At 40.6% G+C, this 25769-nt stretch overlaps 1 protein-coding gene across 1 annotated transcript in view; it reads right to left on the bottom strand.

Annotated features, from left to right (window-relative positions):
• The window catches only part of col24a1 (collagen type XXIV alpha 1 chain), a 128064-nt gene that overhangs the window by 97269 nt on the left and 5026 nt on the right, over window positions 1–25769 (bottom strand). Inside the window, exons 2-4 of the mRNA XM_079848247.1 lie at window positions 24228–24298; window positions 13625–14895; window positions 980–1033 (exon numbers count right to left, since the gene is read on the bottom strand). Coding sequence (XP_079704373.1) covers window positions 980–1033; window positions 13625–14895; window positions 24228–24298 — 1396 coding nt within the window. The remainder of the gene's footprint in view (window positions 1–979; window positions 1034–13624; window positions 14896–24227; window positions 24299–25769) is intronic.

Raw genomic sequence — 25769 nt, forward strand, 5'->3', positions numbered from 1 at the left:
GGTCTCCTCGGCTGTGAACCGCTCCTGGCAAATCCGCCGTTATAATAGCAATCCGCCATGGAACAAGCGCGTCTGCTCTTAAAGGGAATGTGAGGTGACGCTCTGATTGGTTTATTTCACGTTACGCCCAAACCACACCTATGAGTAATGAAGCGACTTCAGACCAACACATTTTAGATTTGCGAGACCCGCCCACAAAGTTACTTGCGTTTCGCACTTGATACTTGCGTTTCAGATCGTTAAAATAGAGCCCTAAATGTGAATCTGGAAATAAAGCAAAATAACTGAGAAAAATGAGAAATAGTCCTCAGATGTCATGTCCGTAATTTATAGCAAAAAGTCTAGCATTAATTCGATCTCAAACAGATTCATTAACAGTAGTTATTACTCCAACATCTGTGTGACATCATTAACCAGCGTGGCTGAACGACCAATTTGTGACAATCCGGTTTTGGGAAACAGTCGTGACTAGCTAGATGATTTCTTCAACGATGCATCGAACTATGATAGTTAAGCAGCGAGTTATGGCGTTGTACGGGAAACACACCCCAGAGCGTTACTGACAGACTGGGAAGAGAGGAGCCGCAACAATGGAGAATATGAGGAAAATAATCAACATTCAAGCAGGAAAACCTGTTCTTCTGTCCAGTGTGTTTGGGATATGTCCCACCCCTTACCATAACCACCAGTTTAACACACTACTAACTAACTCAACCAGGCCCCGCCCCTTTATTCTGCATATTAATTATTTAAATGAGGAATATTGTGACGTGTTCGTTCCCGGAAGAAACTCAAGACTACAATGGAGGCGTTTCAGGAGTTCAGAAACACTGACACTGATATAGAGAATATTATATCAGCAACAACAACTTTGGGAAACTCTCATGTTATCTAATTGTTTTCATAAAGGAAACAAAGTGAGCGAGACTGACAGATGCAGCATGAATCCGTAACCAAACATTGATCCGTTATAACGTACCCGTGGTCCTCTCTTTCCAGGGGGTCCGGGGAGACCCGGGGGGCCGGCGGGACCCTGCAGAGAAACAGAGATGAGCAGAAAGAGAGATCAATTCATGAACAACTGTTTCTAAACATCACAAGAAAGACTGTGTAATTGGAACCGCGTATCTGACTCCCGCTTTCTCAGAAACACAGAAAACCACGTCTGCCGTCTGAGAGACGTGCCTTCAGCTCCACGAATCAAAGCTCAAACCAAACACAGATTAATGAGTGCCAACGATGCCAACGATTACTGAGAGATGAGTGGCCTCGTGGCTAGAGATCTGAGATGACTGTACATACAGTGTGAAAACATGGAGAAATATTAAACACAGAGCAGGACATGTCCAGAACAAGTGAAGATGAGCGCTTTTGTTTGCTTTAAAACCATCAAGTTCCAAATACATAAATATAATTAATAATTATATAATAATTGGTGAGCAGAAGCTACTTCTTTCAAAAACATTAAAAAATGTTAATGTTTCCAAACTTTTGACGGGTACTGTGTGTATATATACAGTAACTGTCAAAAGTTTGGAATAATTAAAAATTTTAATGTTTTTGAAAGAAGTCTCGCCAAGGCTGCATTTATTTGATCAAAAATACAGTAAAAACAGTGAAATATATTTATTTACAATGTAAATCAGCTGTTGTCTATGTTAATATATAGTAAAGTGTAATTTATTCCTGTGATCAAAGCTGAATGTTCAGCATCATTACTCCAGTCTTCAGTGTCACATGATCCTTCAGAAATCACTCTAATATGAGGATTTGATGATCAAGAAACATTTATGATTATCATCAGTGTTGAAAACAGTTGTGCTGCTTCAGATTTGTGTGGAAACATTATAAATGCCTTTACTGTCACTTTTGATCAATTTAATGCATCCTTTATGAATAAAAGTATTAATTTCTCTTTGATGGATGGATGGATGGATGGATGGATGGATGGATGATGGATGGATGGATGGATAGATGATGGATGGATGGATGGATGAATGGATGGATAGTTAGATAGATGGATGGATGGATGGATGGATGGATGGATAGATTGGTTTTGGACCAATGATGTTTCCATGGCAATCAAAAACAGAAACCAAGAGACTGACAAAGTGTCTCGTCACACAGCGCTAAACTACATCTATAAAACCTTCCATTGAAAGCTTCCATTAACCTGCACTGATGCTCATGATCCTGTGAGGAATGAGCCTGGAGCAGCGCTAACTAAACAACCCTGAATCGTTCAGAACATTCTGGTAAAAAGTCTTGTAAAAGGCCATTAAAAACTCACACTGGTTTGGATGATGGTAAAGCTATGAGCAAGATTTACCTGGTCAAATATCAGTTTGTTGAGCATATGGTTCAACTAAAGCAAATGTTTACTCTCTCTGTGCAAGTGTGTCCACAGGTGGAAGCGTTTCAATCGTGATGTTTGTGTCCAACAGTTGGAGACAATAAAAGAATAAACTTTAGTGTTTGCAACAACTGTGCATCTGCTAACTATCTAACGCAGAGCAGCTCAGATGGCCACGGTGAGGAGATGGTTAAGCACACGGATTACTGCAAAACACCAACATCAGACATTAATATACATTTACTTACACCGTCCACTCCTATTATGAGAGTGCACACAATTGTAATTATTATTTCAATGCAGCTTAAACAGAACATAGTGCCATAGTAATAGGGTTGGGCGATATAGCTTTAAAAATAATGATAATAAAAATATAACAAATACATTTATTTATTTAATTACTAAATTTAATAAGCATTACTAAAACACACACACATAATTATATTTATACAGTATATATATATTTGCAAGATTATATACATACATATATATTTTTATTTACTATGTTATAATTTTATTTTAATATTATGTGTATCTAATAGATAATCTAATATTATTATGAATGAAATGTATCTAATATCATGTGTCTTTTATATATATATATATACATATATATATATATATATATATATATATATATATATATATATATACAGGTGCTGGTCATAAAATTAGAATATCATCAAAAAGTTGATTTATTTCAAGAATTCAACTTAACAGGTGAAACTAATATATTATATAGACTCATTACATGCAAGTGAGATATTTCAAGCCTTTATTTGTTATAATTTTGATGATTATGGCTTACAGCTTGTGAAACCCACAAAATCAAAATCCCAGAAAATTAGAATATTCCATGAAATCACACAGTAATTACACAGTGATACCATGGTCATTGAACCAGGTTTTGGTTCTTTTTGCAGTGTGGGCCGGTGCAAATCCTAAGCTGTAAGCCATAATCATCAAAATTACAACAAATAAAGGCTTGAAATATCTCACTTTGCATGTAATGAGTCTATATAATATATTAGTTTCACCTGTTAAGTTGAATTCTTGAAATAAATCAACTTTTTGATGATATTCTAATTTTATGACCAGCACCTGTATATGTATATATATATATACACACACATGCATATATATATTATATTACAATTATTATTATTATAATTATTATATTTTAATCTATATACTTGCATATAAAATATGTATATATTTATATGCATGTAGGTTTAAAATTATGTATATATTTAAATATAAATATATTAAAATATTACATTATATATATATATATATATATATATATATATATATATATATATATACAGTATGTATATATATATATATATATTATAAATATATAATTTTACATATATTATAATATATTATATTATTATTAGTTGTTTTATTATATGTAATATATATATATTACATTGTATAAATTATATACACACACATAAATAAACAGTATATATATGTATGTGTACCCCCTCCACCCGGGTCCTACTCGCCCCGCTCTGTGCGGGCCTCGAACCCGGCGTGAGAGTCAGGCGCTTTAACAAGGAGGCTAAAACTATTGAGATCAGAGGAGTGAGGTTTACTCGCACAGCGACTACTAGCTGGCCTCCGTTACATATGTACATTTGAATATATAAATAAATAAATAAAAATAAATAAATGAATGTGTAAAAACATAAGGCGAGACTGGCAGATAAGAAACTCCTTGAGATGGCTCTGTGTTATGACGACCATTATTCAAGACCCACATAACAAAGACTCACAGGTTTTGAAAGCAACAGTCGTCCTCCTAATGTGTCTCTTATGTTTTGGCTGCTTATTGACAGAAGTGTGTGTAGGAGCATCTGGAACGGAGGTTAGTCGTGCACAGCCTATCAGAGAAGACGAAACGTTTGGGGGCCATGCAGCTGCGTTCAGGGCCAGATCTGTGGAAACTCTGAGAAATCTGAAGGCCGTAGCTGAACCTACATGTTTAGTCATTAAAAACACTGTTGAATCTTAGCAGGTCCATTAGCTCTCACAATCTAACCTCACTGTAACAATGCAACTTTTGTCTTTTTGTCGACTCTATTTTAAATGTTGGTTAAACGATTGGATGTAGAAAAAGATGACGACATTATGAGCGTTGATATAACATAACAGTGACGGAGAACGTTTTTAGTGTGTGTATCAGTTTGTTAAGCAATCTGAACAGGTTACTTAGAATTACTTCTATACACCAAAGCAAGTTGCGTATATATGCAGAAATGGAAGAAAAATGTAACACAACTTTATTATTTCTGACCAACAAAGATTTATGTCATCATAACAACTAGGGTTGGGCCGATAGACGGACTGACAGACATCACGGTGTTGATCTCTTGTCTCCATGGTGACGCGTTATGCTTGGCACGTGATTCACCACAGCCAAAATAGCGCTTTATGACAGATGTAGTGCTTTTATTTCTAAATAATAACAGAGCCCGTCTACGGAGAGCCTGGCCACTCCCCATTAAGTCCTATTGTACCGAATTGTGGTTGTAGTTCCACCAGAGTTCCACTGGGGGCGATCGCCCATGAGTGCAGAATGAATGGGAGTCTATGGAGCTAGACGGCTAAATGTGTCTCTTTCACCCGATTGCCGTTGAGAAATCTCATATTTGATTGTAGGTTTTGCAAGTTCAACATGGGTTATAGGTTGAAAGTTGAATGAACGAGTACTTATGTCCTTTCGATTTCTTACAGGTTGAGTTGTTGTTGCCCATAACACGCTAGCATTCTGCTAATGAACGCTAATGTTGTGTGTTGTGTGTTTACCTGTGTCGGCTGTGTCGTGTGTTTCCCTGTGTCGGCTGTGTCGTGTGTTTCCCTGTGTCGGCTGTGTTGTGTGTTTCCCTGTGTCGGCTGTGTCGTGTGTTTGCCTGTGTCGGCTGTGTTGTGTGTTTACCTGTGTCGGCTGTGTTGTGTTTACCTGTGTCAGCTGTGTTGTGTGTTTACCTGTGTCGGCTGTGTTGTGTTTACCTGTGTCAGCTGTGTTGTGTGTTTGCCTGTGTCAGCTGTGTTGTGTGTTTACCTGTGTCGGCTGTGTTGTGTTTACCTGTGTCAGCTGTGTTGTGTGTTTGCCTGTGTCAGCTGTGTTGTGTGTTTACCTGTGTCAGCTGTGTTGTGTGTTTACCTGTGTCGGCTGTGTTGTGTTTACCTGTGTCAGCTGTGTTGTGTGTTTGCCTGTGTCAGCTGTGTTGTGTGTTTGCCTGTGTCAGCTGTGTTGTGTGTTTACCTGTGTCGGCTGTGTTGTGTGTTTGCCTGTGTCAGCTGTGTTGTGTGTTTACCTGTGTCGGCTGTGTTGTGTGTTTACCTGTGTCAGCTGTGTTGTGTGTTTACCTGTGTCGGCTGTGTTGTGTGTTTGCCTGTGTCAGCTGTGTTGTGTGTTTCCCTGTGTCGGCTGTGTCGTGTGTTTGCCTGTGTCGGCTGTGTCGTGTGTTTACCTGTGTCGGCTGTGTTGTGTGTTTACCTGTGTCGGCTGTGTTGTGTGTTTACCTGTGTCAGCTGTGTTGTGTGTTTACCTGTGTCGGCTGTGTCGTGTGTTTGCCTGTGTCAGCTGTGTTGTGTGTTTACCTGTGTCAGCTGTGTTGTGTGTTTACCTGTGTCGGCTGTGTCGTGTGTTTGCCTGTGTCAGCTGTGTTGTGTGTTTACCTGTGTCAGCTGTGTTGTGTGTTTACCTGTGTCAGCTGTGTTGTGTGTTTACCTGTGTCAGCTGTGTTGTGTGTTTACCTGTGTCAGCTGTGTTGTGTGTTTACCTGTGTCGGCTGTGTCGTGTGTTTGCCTGTGTCAGCTGTGTTGTGTGTTTACCTGTGTCAGCTGTGTTGTGTGCTTACCTGTGTCAGCTGTGTCGTGTGTTTGCCTGTGTCAGCTGTGTTGTGTGTTTACCTGTGTCAGCTGTGTTGTGTGTTTACCTGTGTCGGCTGTGTTGTGTGTTTCCCTGTGTCAGCTGTGTTGTGTGTTTACCTGTGTCAGCTGTGTTGTGTGTTTACCTGTGTCAGCTGTGTTGTGTGTTTCCCTGTGTCGGCTGTGTCGTGTGTTTACCTGTGTCGGCTGTGTCGTGTGTTTGCCTGTGTCAGCTGTGTTGTGTGTTTACCTGTGTCAGCTGTGTTGTGTGTTTGCCTGTGTCAGCTGTGTTGTGTGTTTACCTGTGTCAGCTGTGTCGTGTGTTTGCCTGTGTCGGCTGTGTCGTGTGTTTGCCTGTGTCAGCTGTGTTGTGTGTTTGCCTGTGTCAGCTGTGTTGTGTGTTTGCCTGTGTCAGCTGTGTCGTGTGTTTGCCTGTGTCGGCTGTGTCGTGTGTTTGCCTGTGTCAGCTGTGTTGTGTGTTTGCCTGTGTCGGCTGTGTTGTGTGTTTACCTGTGTCGGCTGTGTTGTGTGTTTACCTGTGTCGGCTGTGTTGTGTGTTTACCTGTGTCAGCTGTGTTGTGTGTTTACCTGTGTCAGCTGTGTTGTGTGTTTACCTGTGTCAGCTGTGTTGTGTGTTTACCTGTGTCAGCTGTGTTGTGTGTTTGCTTGTGTCAGCTGTGTTGTGTGTTTACCTGTGTCAGCTGTGTCGTGTGTTTGCCTGTGTCAGCTGTGTCGTGTGTTTACCCGTGTCAGCTGTGTTGTGTGTTTACCTGTGTCAGCTGTGTCGTGTGTTTGCCTGTGTCAGCTGTGTTGTGTGTTTACCTGTGTCAGCTGTGTTGTGTGTTTACCTGTGTCAGCTGTGTTGTGTGTTTGCCTGTGTCAGCTGTGTTGTGTGTTTGCCTGTGTCGGCTGTGTTGTGTGTTTACCTGTGTCGGCTGTGTTGTGTGTTTACCTGTGTCGGCTGTGTTGTGTGTTTACCTGTGTCGGCTGTGTTGTGTGTTTACCTGTGTCGGCTGTGTTGTGTGTTTACCTGTGTCAGCTGTGTTGTGTGTTTACCTGTGTCAGCTGTGTTGTGTGTTTGCCTGTGTCAGCTGTGTTGTGTGTTTACCTGTGTCAGCTGTGTTGTGTGTTTGCCTGTGTCAGCTGTGTTGTGTGTTTGCCTGTGTCAGCTGTGTTGTGTTTACCTGTGTCAGCTGTGTTGTGTGTTTACCTGTGTCAGCTGTGTTGTGTGTTTACCTGTGTCAGCTGTGTTGTGTGTTTGCCTGTGTCAGCTGTGTCGTGTGTTTACCTGTGTCAGCTGTGTCGTGTGTTTACCTGTGTCGGCTGTGTCGTGTGTTTGCCTGTGTCGGCTGTGTTGTGTGTTTGCCTGTGTCAGCTGTGTTGTGTGTTTGCCTGTGTCAGCTGTGTTGTGTGTTTACCTGTGTCAGCTGTGTTGTGTGTTTGCCTGTGTCAGCTGTGTTGTGTGTTTGCCTGTGTCAGCTGTGTTGTGTGTTTGCCTGTGTCAGCTGTGTTGTGTGTTTGCCTGTGTCAGCTGTGTTGTGTGTTTGCCTGTGTCAGCTGTGTTGTGTGTTTGCCTGTGTCAGCTGTGTTGTGTGTTTGCCTGTGTCAGCTGTGTTGTGTGTTTGCCTGTGTCAGCTGTGTCGTGTGTTTACCTGTGTCGGCTGTGTTGTGTGTTTGCCTGTGTCAGCTGTGTTGTGTGTTTGCCTGTGTCAGCTGTGTTGTGTGTTTACCTGTGTCAGCTGTGTTGTGTGTTTACCTGTGTCAGCTGTGTTGTGTGTTTACCTGTGTCAGCTGTGTTGTGTGTTTACCTGTGTTGGCTGTGTTGTGTGTTTACCTGTGTCAGCTGTGTTGTGTGTTTGCCTGTGTCAGCTGTGTTGTGTGTTTACCTGTGTCAGCTGTGTTGTGTGTCAGCTGTGTTGTGTGTTTACCTGTGTCAGCTGTGTTGTGTGTTTGCCTGTGTCAGCTGTGTTGTGTGTTTACCTGTGTCAGCTGTGTTGTGTGTTTACCTGTGTCAGCTGTGTTGTGTGTTTACCTGTGTCAGCTGTGTTGTGTGTTTGCCTGTGTCAGCTGTGTTGTGTGTTTACCTGTGTCAGCTATGTTGTGTGTCAGCTGTGTTGTGTGTTTACCTGTGTCAGCTGTGTTGTGTGTTTGCCTGTGTCAGCTGTGTTGTGTGTTTACCTGTGTCAGCTGTGTTGTGTGTTTACCTGTGTCGGCTGTGTTGTGTGTTTACCTGTGTCAGCTGTGTTGTGTGTTTACCTGTGTCAGCTGTGTTGTGTGTTTACCTGTGTCAGCTGTGTTGTGTGTTTGCTTGTGTCAGCTGTGTTGTGTGTTTACCTGTGTCAGCTGTGTTGTGTGTTTGCCTGTGTCAGCTGTGTTGTGTGTTTGCCTGTGTCAGCTGTGTTGTGTGTTTACCTGTGTCAGCTGTGTTGTGTGTTTACCTGTGTCAGCTGTGTTGTGTGTTTGCCTGTGTCAGCTGTGTTGTGTGTTTACCTGTGTCAGCTGTGTTGTGTGTTTACCTGTGTCAGCTGTGTTGTGTGTTTGCTTGTGTCAGCTGTGTTGTGTGTTTACCTGTGTCAGCTGTGTTGTGTGTTTGCCTGTGTCAGCTGTGTTGTGTGTTTGCCTGTGTCAGCTGTGTTGTGTGTTTGCCTGTGTCAGCTGTGTTGTGTGTTTACCTGTGTCAGCTGTGTTGTGTGTTTGCCTGTGTCAGCTGTGTTGTGTGTTTGCCTGTGTCAGCTGTGTTGTGTGTTTGCCTGTGTCAGCTGTGTTGTGTGTTTGCCTGTGTCAGCTGTGTTGTGTGTTTGCCTGTGTCAGCTGTGTTGTGTGTTTGCCTGTGTCAGCTGTGTTGTGTGTTTGCCTGTGTCAGCTGTGTTGTGTGTTTGCCTGTGTCAGCTGTGTCGTGTGTTTACCTGTGTCGGCTGTGTTGTGTGTTTGCCTGTGTCAGCTGTGTTGTGTGTTTGCCTGTGTCAGCTGTGTTGTGTGTTTACCTGTGTCAGCTGTGTTGTGTGTTTACCTGTGTCAGCTGTGTTGTGTGTTTACCTGTGTCAGCTGTGTTGTGTGTTTACCTGTGTTGGCTGTGTTGTGTGTTTACCTGTGTCAGCTGTGTTGTGTGTTTGCCTGTGTCAGCTGTGTTGTGTGTTTACCTGTGTCAGCTGTGTTGTGTGTCAGCTGTGTTGTGTGTTTACCTGTGTCAGCTGTGTTGTGTGTTTGCCTGTGTCAGCTGTGTTGTGTGTTTACCTGTGTCAGCTGTGTTGTGTGTTTACCTGTGTCAGCTGTGTTGTGTGTTTACCTGTGTCAGCTGTGTTGTGTGTTTGCCTGTGTCAGCTGTGTTGTGTGTTTACCTGTGTCAGCTATGTTGTGTGTCAGCTGTGTTGTGTGTTTACCTGTGTCAGCTGTGTTGTGTGTTTGCCTGTGTCAGCTGTGTTGTGTGTTTACCTGTGTCAGCTGTGTTGTGTGTTTACCTGTGTCGGCTGTGTTGTGTGTTTACCTGTGTCAGCTGTGTTGTGTGTTTACCTGTGTCAGCTGTGTTGTGTGTTTACCTGTGTCAGCTGTGTTGTGTGTTTGCTTGTGTCAGCTGTGTTGTGTGTTTACCTGTGTCAGCTGTGTTGTGTGTTTGCCTGTGTCAGCTGTGTTGTGTGTTTGCCTGTGTCAGCTGTGTTGTGTGTTTACCTGTGTCAGCTGTGTTGTGTGTTTACCTGTGTCAGCTGTGTTGTGTGTTTGCCTGTGTCAGCTGTGTTGTGTGTTTACCTGTGTCAGCTGTGTTGTGTGTTTACCTGTGTCAGCTGTGTTGTGTGTTTGCTTGTGTCAGCTGTGTTGTGTGTTTACCTGTGTCAGCTGTGTTGTGTGTTTGCCTGTGTCAGCTGTGTTGTGTGTTTGCCTGTGTCAGCTGTGTTGTGTGTTTACCTGTGTCAGCTGTGTTGTGTGTTTACCTGTGTCAGCTGTGTTGTGTGTTTGCCTGTGTCAGCTGTGTTGTGTGTTTGCCTGTGTCAGCTGTGTCGTGTGTTTACCTGTGTCAGCTGTGTCGTGTGTTTCCCTGTGTCAGCTGTGTCGTGTGTTTACCTGTGTCAGCTGTGTTGTGTTTACCTGTGTCAGCTGTGTTGAGTGTTTACCTGTGTCAGCTGTGTTGTGTGTTTGCCCGTGTCAGCTGTGTTGTGTGTTTGCTTGTGTCAGCTGTGTCGTGTGTTTACCTGTGTCAGCTGTGTCGTGTGTTTCCCTGTGTCAGCTGTGTCGTGTGTTTACCTGTGTCAGCTGTGTTGTGTTTACCTGTGTCAGCTGTGTTGAGTGTTTACCTGTGTCAGCTGTGTTGTGTGTTTGCCTGTGTCAGCTGTGTTGTGTGTTTGCCTGTGTCAGCTGTGTTGTGTGTTTACCTGTGTCAGCTGTGTTGTGTGTTTGCCTGTGTCAGCTGTGTTGTGTGTTTACCTGTGTCAGCTGTGTTGTGTGTTTACCTGTGTCAGCTGTGTTGTGTGTTTACCTGTGTCAGCTGTGTTGTGTGTTTACCTGTGTCAGCTGTGTTGTGTGTTTCCCTGTGTCAGCTGTGTTGTGTGTTTACCTGTGTCAGCTGTGTTGTGTGTTTACCTGTGTCAGCTGTGTTGTCGATGCCTCGAGTGAAAAGAAAGTGCAGAGCGCGAAGGCACCAAAGTGACTGAAGGATTGCCGTAAAGCAGTATCTCTGGTCGTACGATGTGTATGACGTCACTGACAGTTTAAAAGACTTTTTAAAGCAAATAAGTGACTCTAAAAAATCTAACACCCAGCAATGTGTAATTTCTTTGCATCTCCTTTCGAATACAACATTCAAATTACTAGACAAAAAATTATATCCTGAGAATATATCCTGAGGGTATAGCGCCATAGACCTCCATTCATTCTGCACTCGTCCTGTGAGCGCCCTCATGTGGAGCCAGAGTGGAACTGCAACCAGTTCAGAAGTCGGAAGTTTACTGAGAGTGGAAGTAGACATTCTCTGATAATAACAAACTTGCTTACCATGTCATCGTCTATCTTTTATTCTGATTCTCAAATACGTGCAAGTGAGTTTGTTTTGTTGTTTAAAAACCTTTATAAATGATCTTGATCTGTAATGTGAGATGGGCGCCGCCATGTTTGTTTGTGCCGCAGTTCAGAGATTTCTGTCTGTTGGATTTATTACAGCACGTGAATTCATCAGTTTCTCCCGAAATACATGAAAGTAAGTGGCCGGTGAACTGGGAGAAGAATAGAGTAAACTTTATAGTTACTTACACTGTCTATCTGATATGAATCTGATATCTGAATGAATGAAAACACGTCGGCAAATATAATTTGAATGGATTGTTATTGCTGCTGCCATAGACATCATTATATATTTTTACAACCTATAAATGTATTGTTTTGCTATAAATTATATGTATTTAAATGTCTGAAACCTAAAATAATCATTATGTGGTCAAAAACAGTGAATAGTTGTGATATATGACAAGCGCTCAGCCATAGCGCGAAAGCACAGTTTGAATCTGGCCGTTATTATGTCACGTCACTGTACATTCGCTCCTTAGTGGTCAGCTGATGCAGAGCGTGCCGACATCGAGATGTAGAGGAAAATATCTAGTGGAAAATGAGAATGTTATGTTACATTGAATAGATTGATTGCTGTGCTACAGAAACAAAACTGAAGCTATCCATCTAATTCACTGATTTGTACCTTCAAGGCATAATTAGACTTAAAACAGTGCAATGTGTGCAATGCAACAGTGCAATGGAAAGTGCAATGAAACGCTGACTTTGGACAGTCCCAGCTGGTGAGTATACCTCCCCCAGTTCTTCCAAGAGAGGAATGCACCGTTATCCCTCAGCCAAGTGAGAGCACTTAGGGTGACAGCCAACAAAAATATCCACAAAGACAGTGGATGAAAGATCCACATATTCTCACACAAACCACGCATGCAAATACCTTAATTGTGCAAGCAACTGTTTGAACATGAATAGAATACTACTTTAGAGAAGCTTTGCGGCGTCTTCATAATCTTTTCCAAAAAGATAATCTGCTTCTGGCTCATATAAGCATTCGTTTATTGACGTAATTAAATATATTGTGGGATTCTGGAATTGAGGTTCACAGTGGCCTACTGACCTACACTTGATAAACTACTGCGCTCCACCCTGCAGCTCTGCTGTTGAGAGTTTATTTCATGTACTTCGCTAAATTTAGAATTTGCTCTAAGTAAAGTCTTGTTCCTCATGCTATAAAAGACTGCTTTGTGAGCGAACAGTGATAAACGATTGGATAAGGAGCAGAGCTCTTTTTCTTGTAGCAGAGCTATGTAAGAGCTAAGCTAGTGCTAACACATAGTGCTTTAGCCAATGAAGTGAAGCTACATTTCTTAGCATTCTCTGTGGCAGCACACAAATAATGGAATGCATACATTAAACTTAATTTGCACACAAAATCAAATCATTTTGTACTAGTATAGCATAGCGGACAAATCAAGAGCTAAGCTCGTGCTAATCATTTTTGACAGATTTGATAATCTCTTAATATTATGTTGCCTTAAAATCCTCATGGGAAGTGATTTTGGTCAGAATAAAATTGACACTATGGAAAATGTCAATTACTTTTCCTTTTCCCTATCTAACAAAGATGGGAAGCGTTACACTAGAGCCAAAACAGCCTTGTCAGGTGGTGCGATCATCAATTGATGGGAGATGTAGGTTCACCAAATTTCAGTCTCAGAAAGTGGCTAAATAGGTAGCATTTTCAAGCAAGTTTTATCAGTTCATCAACAGTACACGAGCTAAATTGTACCATCAACATTCACCATTACAGCTAATCTTGATGTCCATCAATGATACGCCTCTAGCTCGGAAAGAAAACACAGAGTTTCCCCACTACTGATTACAACACTGTGGTGGCATTTGTGTGCACTCATCTCGTAAACATGATTATTCTGACATGACTTTGAAAGCAGAATTACATTAACTTTTCCTTGTTGCTAGGTGATGCAAACCCCATTACAAATAGGTGTAAATTAGCACATCAGTCAAATTACAGCATGGGCAACCGGCGGCAACTTGAAACATGCTATTATAACCACCTGTAAGTCCGGGAGGACAAAAACAAACTATCATCTCGCTTCTAAATCACTACCTGTCACTGACAAATAATTTACTTGTTCTCTTGCCCAGTAGACTCCTGATCAAATATAACCCACAGAAAGACAGCCAAGTGCATGCTCTTTCAAAGACCTTTTTATACTACCCAAGAAAACCCCATAAATTAGCTTGAACTCTTATGCATTGTAATTTGGGTAAATTCTTAAGCAGAGCTTTGCTCTGGCTTGCAGCGACTTGATTTTGCACTCTAAAGATTATGGAAGTCATTCAAAAACATGAGAAAGATAATCAGAGAGTACTTACTGGAGGACCCGGTTCTCCTTTAGGACCAACAAATCCATCATAGTCAAAGAAATATTCGTCTTCTTCGAAACCATAGTCATCATATCCATAAGCCTCCGAGTATTCTGCGTCGTGCATCCCCTCCTGGACCTGTTCCTCGGATTGGTCCACTAGGTTATAGCTGCTCTCTTCACGGTACAGGACGGTGCTGTTCACTTTAAGCTTGGCCTGCAGAAGCTCCTTGTTAGATTGGTGGGATCTACCATCATTCCTGAAGGCCTCTTTCTGCTTGATGATGGTGATCAAGTCCGGGGTGGCCCGAGTTGCTCTTGGCTTCTTAAGAAGTGTCTTATTCTCTGTGTTATTTTCACCGTCAAGGTTCTTGTCTGGGTTCCTGGTGGTAGTCCCCGGAGTAAAGGCCAGGGATTGCACCTTATTGATGGGTCTTGGAGATGTTTGTATTAGTCTAGGTGTGCTGGTGTGAAATATAGGAGAGCTTGTGGTTGAAAGCCGGTCAAAAAGTGCCGTGGGTATAGAGTTGGTGGCCGTAGTGGAGTGATCAGCAAGAGTTGGGATAAATCTCTGAGTGTGTGATTCGGAAGAGCTGCGGTGGAACTTTGGGGAAGGTGAAACTGATGGGGAGTGAGACTCTGTGCTCCCTGACAGAGATCGGAAGGTGTCGGACAGTCTGCACTGTTTTTTAACATAGTCGCAGTAGTGTGCCGCAGCTTGAGCAGAGGGGTAGATATCCAGCTGGCACAATGCTCCTTCAAACTGCACCGCCCTGGAGTCCATCCTACCCACGGAGAGGCGGCCTTCAGAGCCCAGCGTCTGCGAACGTGTCAGTGTTTCCTCGCTGTACTGCACGTCCCCGCAGCGTGCATAGAGTGATACGGAGCGCGGCCGAACCCCCACAGAGAAGGAGTGCCACTGTCCATCTTGCACATCGTACTTGAAGTAGACAGACGCTTTCTCGCCTGTGTAAACCACTACTTTGCCGGGCAGGAGCTGCAAGCCGAACTGCAGTCTGTCCCTGCCATCACGCATACTAAAAAGAAAGGCATTGTTCGCTCGCCAGGAGCTTAAACTCACTATGATGGAAAACTCCTCCTCCACGCCTGCGGGGAGCAAGCCCAACGATGGGGCCTCAATGAGGGCATCTCGTCCGAGGATAACCCCAACACCAGGGGGCAGGATTGAGAGAGATGAAGCAAGGGAGGTGAGGTAAGCTGTCCCGGAAGAGTGTATGTCTCTGTGACCGGAAAGGCCCAGCTGATGAATAAGATCTACACCTTGAGAGAAAGAGAGAGACAATTGTAAGCAATAAGGTAAGCAGGGTTTGGCAAGGTAGACACTGCAATAAAGACTAGGTTGTTGTGTGGTGGGTTTTGCCAGGGCATTCAGGGTGGTTTTAACATGATGATAGAGTGTACCAAGTTTGTTCAAACCTCTAATCTAAGGGATAAGCGACAACTCCATGCACTAACCTCTAGGCCACAAATTTAATTTAAATCTGTTAAATTATTTAATTGGGTTGACAGTCATCATAAAACACTTTATGAATTTGAGGCCCTCTATAATACGAACCACACAAATGTGTTTTGCCATCATGATATCACAAATTACCCATAAGCCCTTGCATAGTCCTAGCATCTGCGGTCCAGATGAAGAGAGAGAATGAGAGGAAGGTGCGGTCTCAAACCACGCATCTCTTTTCTCCCTTTCTCTTTCAGTGTAGACAATTCTGTCTTTTTCTGTCATATGTTACTAGTCTGTGGCCAGGGAGAGGAGAAAGGATGCTTTTTGAGGAACTAATTCCTGTCATTTCTGTTTAATTTAGACACAGGCTCTTTAGTTCCAGTCCTGGAAGGCCGGTGTCCTGCATACTTTAGTTATAAAGTAACTACAAGGTTAGGGTTGGAACTAAAGTCTGCAGGACACCGGCCCTCTAGATTCCTGGTTTAGACTCAATTTAAAGGTATCACACATGATGTTAGAAAACTTTCTTGTATCCCAGTTTAAAGTGCAGAAACAGCTAAATGCTTGTTCCTAATCAAGACTTTCCCGTTTGCACCCAACTTAAAAGTCATTAAAGGATTAGTTCACTTTTAAAAAAAACTTTTGCTGATAATTTACTCACCCCCATGTCATCCAAGATGTCCATGTCTTTCTTTCTTCAGTCGAAAAGAAATTAAGGGTTTTTTAATGAAAACATTCCAGGATTTTTTTCCATATAATGGACTTCAATGGGCCCCAAACGGTTCAAGGTCCAAATGACAGTTTCAGTGCAGCTTCAAAGGGCTTTAAACGATACCAGACGATGAATAAGGGTCTTATCTAGCGAAACGATCGGTCATTTAAAAAATAAATAAAAAAGTTTAAGTTTTATAAGCACAAATGCTCGCCTTGCTCTGTTCTGTGATGCGCGTTCGTGACGTCATGTAATACGCAATTACGTTGAAAAGGTCATTTGGACCTTGAACCGTTTGGGGCCCATTGAAGTCCATTATATGGAAAAAAATCCTGGAATGTTTTCATCAAAAACCTTCATTTCTTTTCGACTGAAGAAAGAAAGACATGGACATCTTGGATGACATGGGGGTTAGTAAATTATCAGCAAAAGTTTTTTTAAAAGTGAACTAATCCTTTAACTCATTAACTAACTTCACTGGTGGAAGTCAACTTGTCTAAACTCAATTTGCACCACTAGAGTCACCAAACAGAATTGCAAAACAAACAGACCAACAGATAGTCCAGCACCAACACTCATTGGTGCAGTCAATGTTGCTGTGTCGGGCTAGTTGGGACACTCATGCAAACCGAACAATGTTTAATATCACCAGAGTCTCAGCTTTACACTTTCAGGAGAATCACCTAACAAATAGCTCACTTGCTGTCTGCCTATTAACAGTACAGAAGCTTTTTAACATTGGAAAAATTGCACACTTCACCTTTAAATACATGTCAAGTCACCTTTATTTATATAGCGCTTTTTACAATACAGATCGCATCAAAGCAGCTTCACAGTGATACCATGAAAATAATACAGCAAAGTTTGTTTCTAGAAGACAATTGTGTCATCGTCCACCTTAAGTAAGGCAGATCAATAATATTGTTGAATATTAAATGTTCCCAACTGAGCAAGCCAAAAGCCAAGGCAACTGTGGCAAGGAACCAAAAATCCATCAGGAGACAGAAGTTCTCAGACTCAGTTCTCCTCTGGCCAACGAACGAACAGTGTATGATTATGATCCAGGCAGCATTACAGGTCAGAAGTCAGTCTGGATCAGAACATTCAGAATATTTATCCAGTTCCATCTGTTCGGAAGTCGGAGTCATGTCGCCGGTATGGAGACGAGTTTGTTGAGGATCGGTGCCGATGGGGCCTTCACAGGGCTGATGAGGCTGGCACTTCAGGGATGCATCATAAAGTATAGCCTGAGGGCAGCAGAGCACATCCTAGAGAACTACAGCAAGTCTGCTTTTGAGATCAAGTGAGCAGGATCGTCTGTCCTCCTGTCAGCAAACACAGACAAGCTTTTACATGGCTTGAGAATGTCCGTGGAGAGATCTCAGAGGAACTGCTCTGGCAACAGGCACTTTCATTACTAATCCAGACTTTCTGTTTTAGTTTGAACAAATTTATTCAGCCCAGGCTTAAACAGATGACAAGCAAAAGGCAACAACAGCAGTGGCACAAAGTCACGGCTGTTCCCTTTCGCGCTTTCTGTTCTTTGCGTTACAAGTTCAGCGCAGGCCATTACTGTGCCTTGAAAACTGATTCACCGTGGGTTTAAAAACAGACGGGATCTTAAACAACCATGAAAAAAAGAGAATCAGACTTCAAAGCTCAGCCAGCCATGTTTCTGACTGGTTGCACATGGGCGACCCTGTGAACTTTCACCTTTTTGGTGGTTCAAATAGATCGTCGAACAGCCAATAACTTATTTTTAGAATGACGCCATCGCAAACAACCATGAAGAGAGGCAGAAAAATCATCCCTGCGGTGATTGGTTGCACTCTGGCCATCTTTAGTGCCAAACAATTCAATGTCAAGCTGCGGATAAATAAAAATATTATTACAGTAGTGGCCAAAAGTGATGTCCATAGGTGATATTTGTTTTTAATGACCCTACAAGTTAGATTAAACCATTACAAAAGGATACACTGACTACAACATAATCAGTTATTCATATTTCGTTGGTTTTCTCTTGTTTTTGCATTGGTTTATAATTTCTTTCTATGACAGCCTGGCCAAAAATTATATCTTCAAAAACAAATGACTTCAAGCACAACTATGCAATATGCTTACAAAATCTTTAACACATTTTTAATAAAGGGTGAAGATGTCAATTTTCCTAGGTTGGACATAACTTTTGGCCACTACTGTAAGTATTAGACTTAAAAGTATAACCTGTCCCCCATTTACTTTACTAAGTGATTAAACTTAGCAGATCATTTTCACCTGGTGGATGATAAATTAAAAAAGTAGACTTATACTGACAGAGACCAGAATTCCAAAGAGACTTTAAAAGGGTAGACTTTTTCAACTTGAACCACTAAAAGACTGCCTAGACAACCAAACAGAACAACCTAGCAACCACACATCAACACCCTAGCAACACAGCGGCAACATGCACTCATTGCATTGTAGGGTTCACTTTTGCTATTTTGCATTCTGCATATTTAGGCATCTCTAATCGCACATCCAAGCATTCCATGCATACAGCAAATTCACACACTGTTTTAAGTAAATGTTCACCTTTTTACAAAAATATTTACAAGTAGGCATCGTCGTCCGACGCTTTTACTGTTGAATTATTAAAAAATAATGCACACGAGGTGTTTTTAACGCAAGCCTGCAAGTTTAACTGCTTCAAAAACAGCGATGTTAACACCTCCATACGGAGAAATGTCATGTAGCTTTTCATTTGCAAACTATTTATTTGTGATTATTGTGTGTGTCTGAACAGAAAGCGTGCTAATAAAAGGTCATTTAGTGGGGAAAACATGGAAATAGTTTGTCATTTTTATCCTATTGTTTGTTACATTTATTTGCCTGGTCAGAAATCATATGGCGAAGTGATCTGGAATGGCAATGCGGTCAAAACCGACCTGGAACTACTTTAGCAGTGCGTTTACTGGAAAATAATCACACGCCTTAGAACATTCATCAATTTTAGCAGTTCATGCATTTCCTGGGAATAAAATCTGAGCGTTGCTAGTAGACAGAACACAATTCCAATCTTCAATCTTCTATAAGCATGCAGTGTAATGATAGTAAAGCAGGTTTCTAATGATATACTTCAAGGCTTCAGGATGTTGTGCAATCATAATTCATGTGTGCTTGTGTAACATCTTTACTGCTGGCTGTCCTCTATTGTTTGAAGGTGTTTTAGTTATTTCTAGCAGCATGTGTAGTCTTTTCTTCCTAATGTCAGCTTGAACAGCAGCCAGAATGGGTTTTGTATCTCAGCAAGCGTTTGATCTTTATACCATCCTTGTTTCAGTGATGGTTTCAGATAAAGATCAAATGCTAATCTTTGTGTGTGTGTCCGAGTGTGTGCGTGTGTGTGTTGTAATACAATACTATCATTAAATTGATCAAAAGTGACAATGAAGACATTTATAATATTACAAAAGCTTTATATCTTAAATAAATGTTGTTCTTTCGAACTTTTGAACTTTTTGAACACATACAATGTAAAAATATTGACTTACTGTTACAAATAAGTATTAAAACAGTACATTATATTTATATCATTATATTTACAACTATATATGATCTAAATCTACAAAAGATGCCAAGAATAGTTTTGAGTTCCAATGAAGCACTGAATCAGACCGTTTGGAGTGATTCATGAATCGAACTTGCCAATTGTAATGTCAGCTCTGTCTGAACAAGCTGACGAGTAATGTCAAGAAAGTCAAGAATGAATTGTGAAATTAGTACAATGACATGCTCTTCTCTTGGAAACTTGATGACCTAATAAAAAAAATATTAAATAAATCCAGATATTCACAATTACTGTATATTTAGATGGCCATCTAAATATATTACATTTGCTATTTATCACCCGGTCAGAATCACTGCTCCCTGTGTTCCCCTCAATACCTCTCTTATTTTATCTTCTCCATCTCACACAAATAAAGGCAAATGCCCAAAAATACTCCCGCTAGCTCAGATTGGGTTTCCTGCAGGAGAAAAACAGCCTAACCTGGTTGACCTGCTAGTCCATTTAAACCAGACGTTTATATCGTCTTCCTTCTGCAGTCATACTCTATCTCATGTACAGTCAGAGGCGGGAGAGACGAGCCCTATGGATATCTGGAAATTACTCATTAAGACTAGAGCGAGAGAAAACTAAGAGACAGAGAGTCGCTCAGAGCGCAAGAACAGACACGCCGACCAATTCAATGAAGAAAGAGCAGCACTTTCACAGCCAACAGATCTACTTACACCAATGCTTTCCATTTGAACGTTCCTTTTCCTGCTTCCGAATTTCCTCTTCGCTCTACAGTAAACTTTTACACACACACTTCTAAACTAATGAATTATAGTTCATGATAAATGTTACAACAGTATATTTGCATTATTATATTTATATCACTATATTTATAACAGTATTTAATATACATTTCCTTCCTTTTGAACTTGCACCCTTCACTCTACAGTAAAATCTCACACACAAACACACACACACTTATAAACTTTTGCTTGTGTTTCTACAGAGCCCCTAAAGGGACACGGTGATGGAAAAAATTTGATGGGAGGAATTTTCCTCAGGGGGACGCAAAGTTTTTCGGGGAATGCAAACTTTTTTGCGAGCGAACGCAAAGTTTCTCTGCAAACGCAAAAGTTTTTGCGTGCGAACGCAAAGTTTCTTGACGAATGCAAAAGTTTTTCCAAGCAAACGCAACGTTTCTTGACGAATGCAAAAAGTTTTTGCGAGCAAATGCAGAGTTTCTTGACGAATGCGAATGTTTTTCCAAGTACAAAGTTTAACGGCGAACGTAAGAGGTTTTGCAAGCGAACGCAAAATTTAACGGCGAACGCAAACGTTTTTTTCAGAGCGAGCGAATGCAACGTTTCTCTCCAAGCGCAAAATTTTTTCAGAGTGAACGCAAAAGTTTTTCAGAGTGAATGCAAAGTTTCTCTGAAAAACAAGAGTTTTTGCAAGCAAACGCAAAGTTTCTCTCCAAGCGCAAAAGTTTTTCAGAGCGAATGCAACGTTTCTCTCCAAGCGCAAAAGTTTTTCAGAGTGAACGCAAAAGTTTTTCAGAGCGAATGCAAAGTTTCTCTGAAAAACACAAGAGTTTTTGCAAGCGAACGCAACGTTTCTCGGCAAACGCAAAAGTTTTTGCGTGCGAACGCAAAGTTTCTAGACGAATGCAAAAGTTTTTCCAAGCAAACGCAACGTTTCTTGACGAATGCTAAAAGTTTTTGCGAGCAAATGCAGAGTTTCTTGACGAATGCAAATGTTTTTCCAAGTACAAAGTTTAACGGCGAACGTAAGAGTTTTTGCAAGCGAACGCAGTTTAACGGTGAACGCAAACGTTTTTTCAGAGCGAATGCAACGTTTCTCTCCAAGCGCAAAAGTTTTTCAGAGTGAATGCAAACGTTTTTCAGAGTGAACGCAAAGTTTCTCTGAAAAACACAAGAGTTTTTGCAAGCAAACGCAGTTTCTCTGCAAGCGCAAAAGTTTTTCAGAGCGAATGCAAACGTTTTTTCAGAGCGAATGCAACGTTTCTCTGCAAGCGCAAAAGTTTTTCAGAGTGAACGCAAACGTTTTTTCAGAGCGAATGCAAAGTTTCTCTGCAAGCGCAAACGTTTTTCAGAGTGAATGCAAAAGTTTTTCAATGTGAATGCAAAGTTTCTTTGAAAAACACAAGAGTTTTTGCAAGCGAACGCAAAGTTTCTCTGCAAGCGCAAACGTTTTTCAGAGCGAATGCAACGTTTCTCTGCAAGCGCAAAAGTTTTTCCAAGCAAACGCAACGTTTCTTGACGAATGCAAAAGTTTTTCCAAGCAAACGCAACGTTTCTTGACGAATGCAAAAAGTTTTTGCGAGCAAATGCAGAGTTTCTTGACGAATGCGAATGTTTTTCCAAGCAAACGCAACGTTTCTTGACTAATGCGAATGTTTTTCCAAGCAAACGCAACGTTTCTTGATGAATGCTAAAAGTTTTTGCGAGTAAGTGCAGAGTTTCTTGACGAATGCAAAAGTTTTTCCAAGCAAACGCAACGTTTCTTGACGAATGCAAAAAGTTTTTGCGAGCAAATGCAGAGTTTCTTGACGAATGCGAATGTTTTTCCAAGCAAACGCAACGTTTCTTGACTAATGCGAATGTTTTTCCAAGCAAACGCAAAGTTTCTTGACGAATGCTAAAAGTTTTTGCGAGTAAGTGCAGAGTTTCTTGACGAATGCGAATGTTTTTCCAAGTACAAAGTTTAACGGCGAACGTAAGAGTTTTTGCAAGCAAATGCAGTTTAACGGGGAACGCAAACGTTTTTTCAGTGCGAATGCAATGTTTCTCTCCAAGCGCAAAAGTTTTTCAGAGTGAATGCAAACGTTTTTCAGAGTGAACGCAAAGTTTCTCTAAAAAACACAAGAGTTTTTGCAAGCGAACGCAAAGTTTCTCTGCAAGCGCAAAAGTTTTTCAGAGCGAACGCAAAGTTTCTCGGCAAACGCAAAAGTTTTTCCAAGCAAACGCAACGTTTCTTGACGAATGCAAAAGTTTTTCCAAGCAAACGCAACGTTTCTTGACGAATGCAAAAAGTTTTTGCGAGCAAATGCAGAGTTTCTTGACGAATCGAATGTTTTTCCAAGTACAAAGTTTAACGACGAACGTAAGAGTTTTTGCAAGCGAACGCAGTTTAACGGTGAACGCAAACGTTTTTTCAGTGCGAATGCAATGTTTCTCTCCAAGGGCAAAAGTTTTTCAGAGTGAACGCAACGTTTCTCTGCAAGCGCAAACGTTTTTCAGAGTGAATGCAAACGTTTTTCAGAGCGAATGCAAAGTTTCTCTCCAAGCGCAAAAGTTTTTCAGAGTGAATGCAAACGTTTTTCAGAGCGAATGCAAAGTTTCTCTCCAAGCGCAAAAGTTTTTCAGAGTGAATGCAAACGTTTTTCAGAGTGAACGCAAAGTTTCTCTAAAAAACACAAGAGTTTTTGCAAGCGAACGCAACGTTTCTCTACAAAGCGCAAAAGTTTTTCAGAGCGAATGCAAAGTTCCTCTGAAAAACACAAGAGTTTTTGCAAGCGAACGCAAAGTTTCTCTACAAAGCGCAAAAGTTTTTCAGAGCGAACGCAAAGTTTCTCTAAAAAACACAAGAGTTTTTGCAAGCGAACGCAACGTTTCTCTACAAAGCGCAAAAGTTTTTCAGAGCGAATGCAAAGTTCCTCTGAAAAACACAAGAGTTTTTGCAAGCGAACGCAAAGTTTCTCGGCGAACGCAAGAGTTTTTCCGAATGCAGACAAAGGTTTTTTCTTCCATCTCATATTTTTTTCCATTACCATGACCCTTTACAGGCTCCGTATGTTCCTCTAAGTCTAAATGCATGAATGTAAATGTAAACTTCATTCACAATAGGAACATGCACTATTTAATTTGTTTACAAGTCTTCAGTAATTCACACTGATTGCAATGCACTGGCCTGCATGAGAGCCAATCATATATTATAGCTCAAATAAAAGCATTAATATACACACAAATGGCTATTTAATGCCTGTAAAATGTTTTATGGTTTTGCTCGTGGCTCACGGCTGCTTTCCTCCTCCATCACTCTTTCTCTGTGTGTTTATTTCCGATCTACATAGACGTTTGACACAGTCTCAGTTTCATATTAACAGTAAAATATGCGCACTGGCAGATCAGTGTTTCCGTAGAAACAGAAATACAATCGGCAGGAAAACAAACAGTCAAAAGACTCTGTTTGCAGAAGAACCCTGTATAAACATCGATTTAAAACTGGATATAATTATGAAAGACTGTTGCTTTGGGCTTGGAAGTTGATTTTTCATTAAAAGCCAAAACAGTAACGGAAGTATAAGTATCGCTTTACATAAAGAGTGATACAAAATATAGCAAATCTTGGCTGTGTGATTATTTATACATCACAAAAATGTAAACTCTATATAACGTTGGATATATAATACATCAAACTTGATCTGCAATCATACAGTATATACTCACAAAGTGTAGAGCAAATCTAAACTGATTTATTATTTATATTACCATAAAATATAACTACAGTAGTCAACATTTGAAGTGGATCAAAACCTTTCATCAAAGTTATAACAATACCCGTTCTTGTCTTTGGACAACGTTGATGAACTTTTTTGATCCACTTCAAATGTTCATTACAGTATATTTTCAATCAGCTAAATGCGACTGTAAGGCATGAAGATACTAATGAAGATGTTATAAACATTGACATCATGATTTCACAAAATAAAGGGAAAGTGTGCAACAAACTTTTTGAAAGAGCAACAAAGATTACAAACAATTAACTCTGAATATTAAACTGGGACGCATGCAAATAACACACTGCAGCTTTAAAGGCAGAACTCTGAGGTTAAGAGGTCAAAGGTCAAAGGTGAAGGTAAAGAGGTGAGCGTATACCTTGAGCTCTTGAGCGCTCTTCTGCAGTCAGCACTGCCGCACATGTTGACAGGAGGAAGACGAGGAATCTCCTGTGGAAAAACAACAACAAAGACTTCGTGGTAATCGTGAATCAGAATAAGTTCCTCTTGCAGCATCTCTTCTCTTCTCTGATGACGAGGGCGGGGCTATAACCTGTCACTCACATGAGATCAGCCAATAGCAAACCACAACCATCCAATCATCCAATCAATTCCCCATAAATCACATGAGAAATGAAACCCAAACAAAGCGTTTAATGTCTGGACGGAACGGGCTGATGGAGATCTGGTGCGTTTATAAACGGAGTCTGATGTTTAGAGCGGTCGACGGTTATTATCCTGTCATCGAGAGGAGCTAAACACAAAAAAGCTGATATGGAATCACCTTCAATGGCCCTTCATTTTATTTACAGTATTGTGTGTATAAATTAAAAAAATAATAATTTTTGAGTCACAAACAATTTGATACCCAGCATTTTGATTCAGGACAGTTTGACAGCTCAACCCAAGGTGGCGCTAAAGAGTCGAGACGGCATGATTAGTTAGTTTGCTAAAACATGTTTGTCGATAGAGAAACCACAGGTGTAGCACATCAAATTAACTATTAACATGTTCAACAACGATTTTTTCAAAATCAGTGTCACTTGGCTTTTACATTTTGTTATATAAAATAAATGCAACGATGTTCTCAAAGTGTGGCTTTTTAGAGGCACTTTACACTCTTAATAATAAAGGTTCTTTACTGGCATCAATGGTTCCATTAAGAACCTTTAACATCCATGGAATCTTTTGAAGGTTCTTTATAGTGGAAAAAAGTTCTTTAGATTATTAAAATGTTCTTCACAATAAAAATGCTCTTTTAGGAACTGATCACTGGAAGGTTCGAGAAACCAAAAATTGTTCTTCTATGACATCACTGTAAAAAAACAAACTTCTGGAACCTTTATTTTTTAAGAGATTATGTAACTTAAACGTATGTATATCGAACAAACACTAACATTATAAGATTAAGATTTTAATGTCTGTAAGGAGAATGTGAAGAAATGAAAATGAATATTCTAGATCTTCCCAACAATCATCTCTTTGTAAAGAAATTCTAATTCAATAAGGACAACAGAGCAGTGACCGCTGGCATAAACTGCTTAGACTACAGGTCTTTGTTTTTTTGTGTTAGAGTTTAGTAATAATGAGACGACTTTGAATACTTTTGACAGTTACAGATTTAAAAAACAAAAAGGCGGGAAGAGTGAAAATACTGTTGACAGTTATACATTTAAAAAACAAAAAGGCTGGAACAGTGAAAATACTGTTGACAGTTATAAGAAAATACTGTTGACAGTTACAAATTTAAAAAACAAAATGGCGGCAACAGTGAAAATACTGTTGACAGTTATAAATTTAAAAAACAAAAGGGCTGGAACAGTGAAAATACTATTGACAGTTACAGATTTAAAAAACAAAAAGGCGGGAAGAGTGAAAATACTGTTGACAGTTACAAATTTAAAAAACAAAAAGGTGGGAA

The sequence above is a fragment of the Squalius cephalus genome, assembly GCF_949319135.1.
Source record: "Squalius cephalus genome assembly, chromosome: 18".
Lineage (NCBI taxonomy): Eukaryota > Metazoa > Chordata > Actinopteri > Cypriniformes > Leuciscidae > Squalius > Squalius cephalus.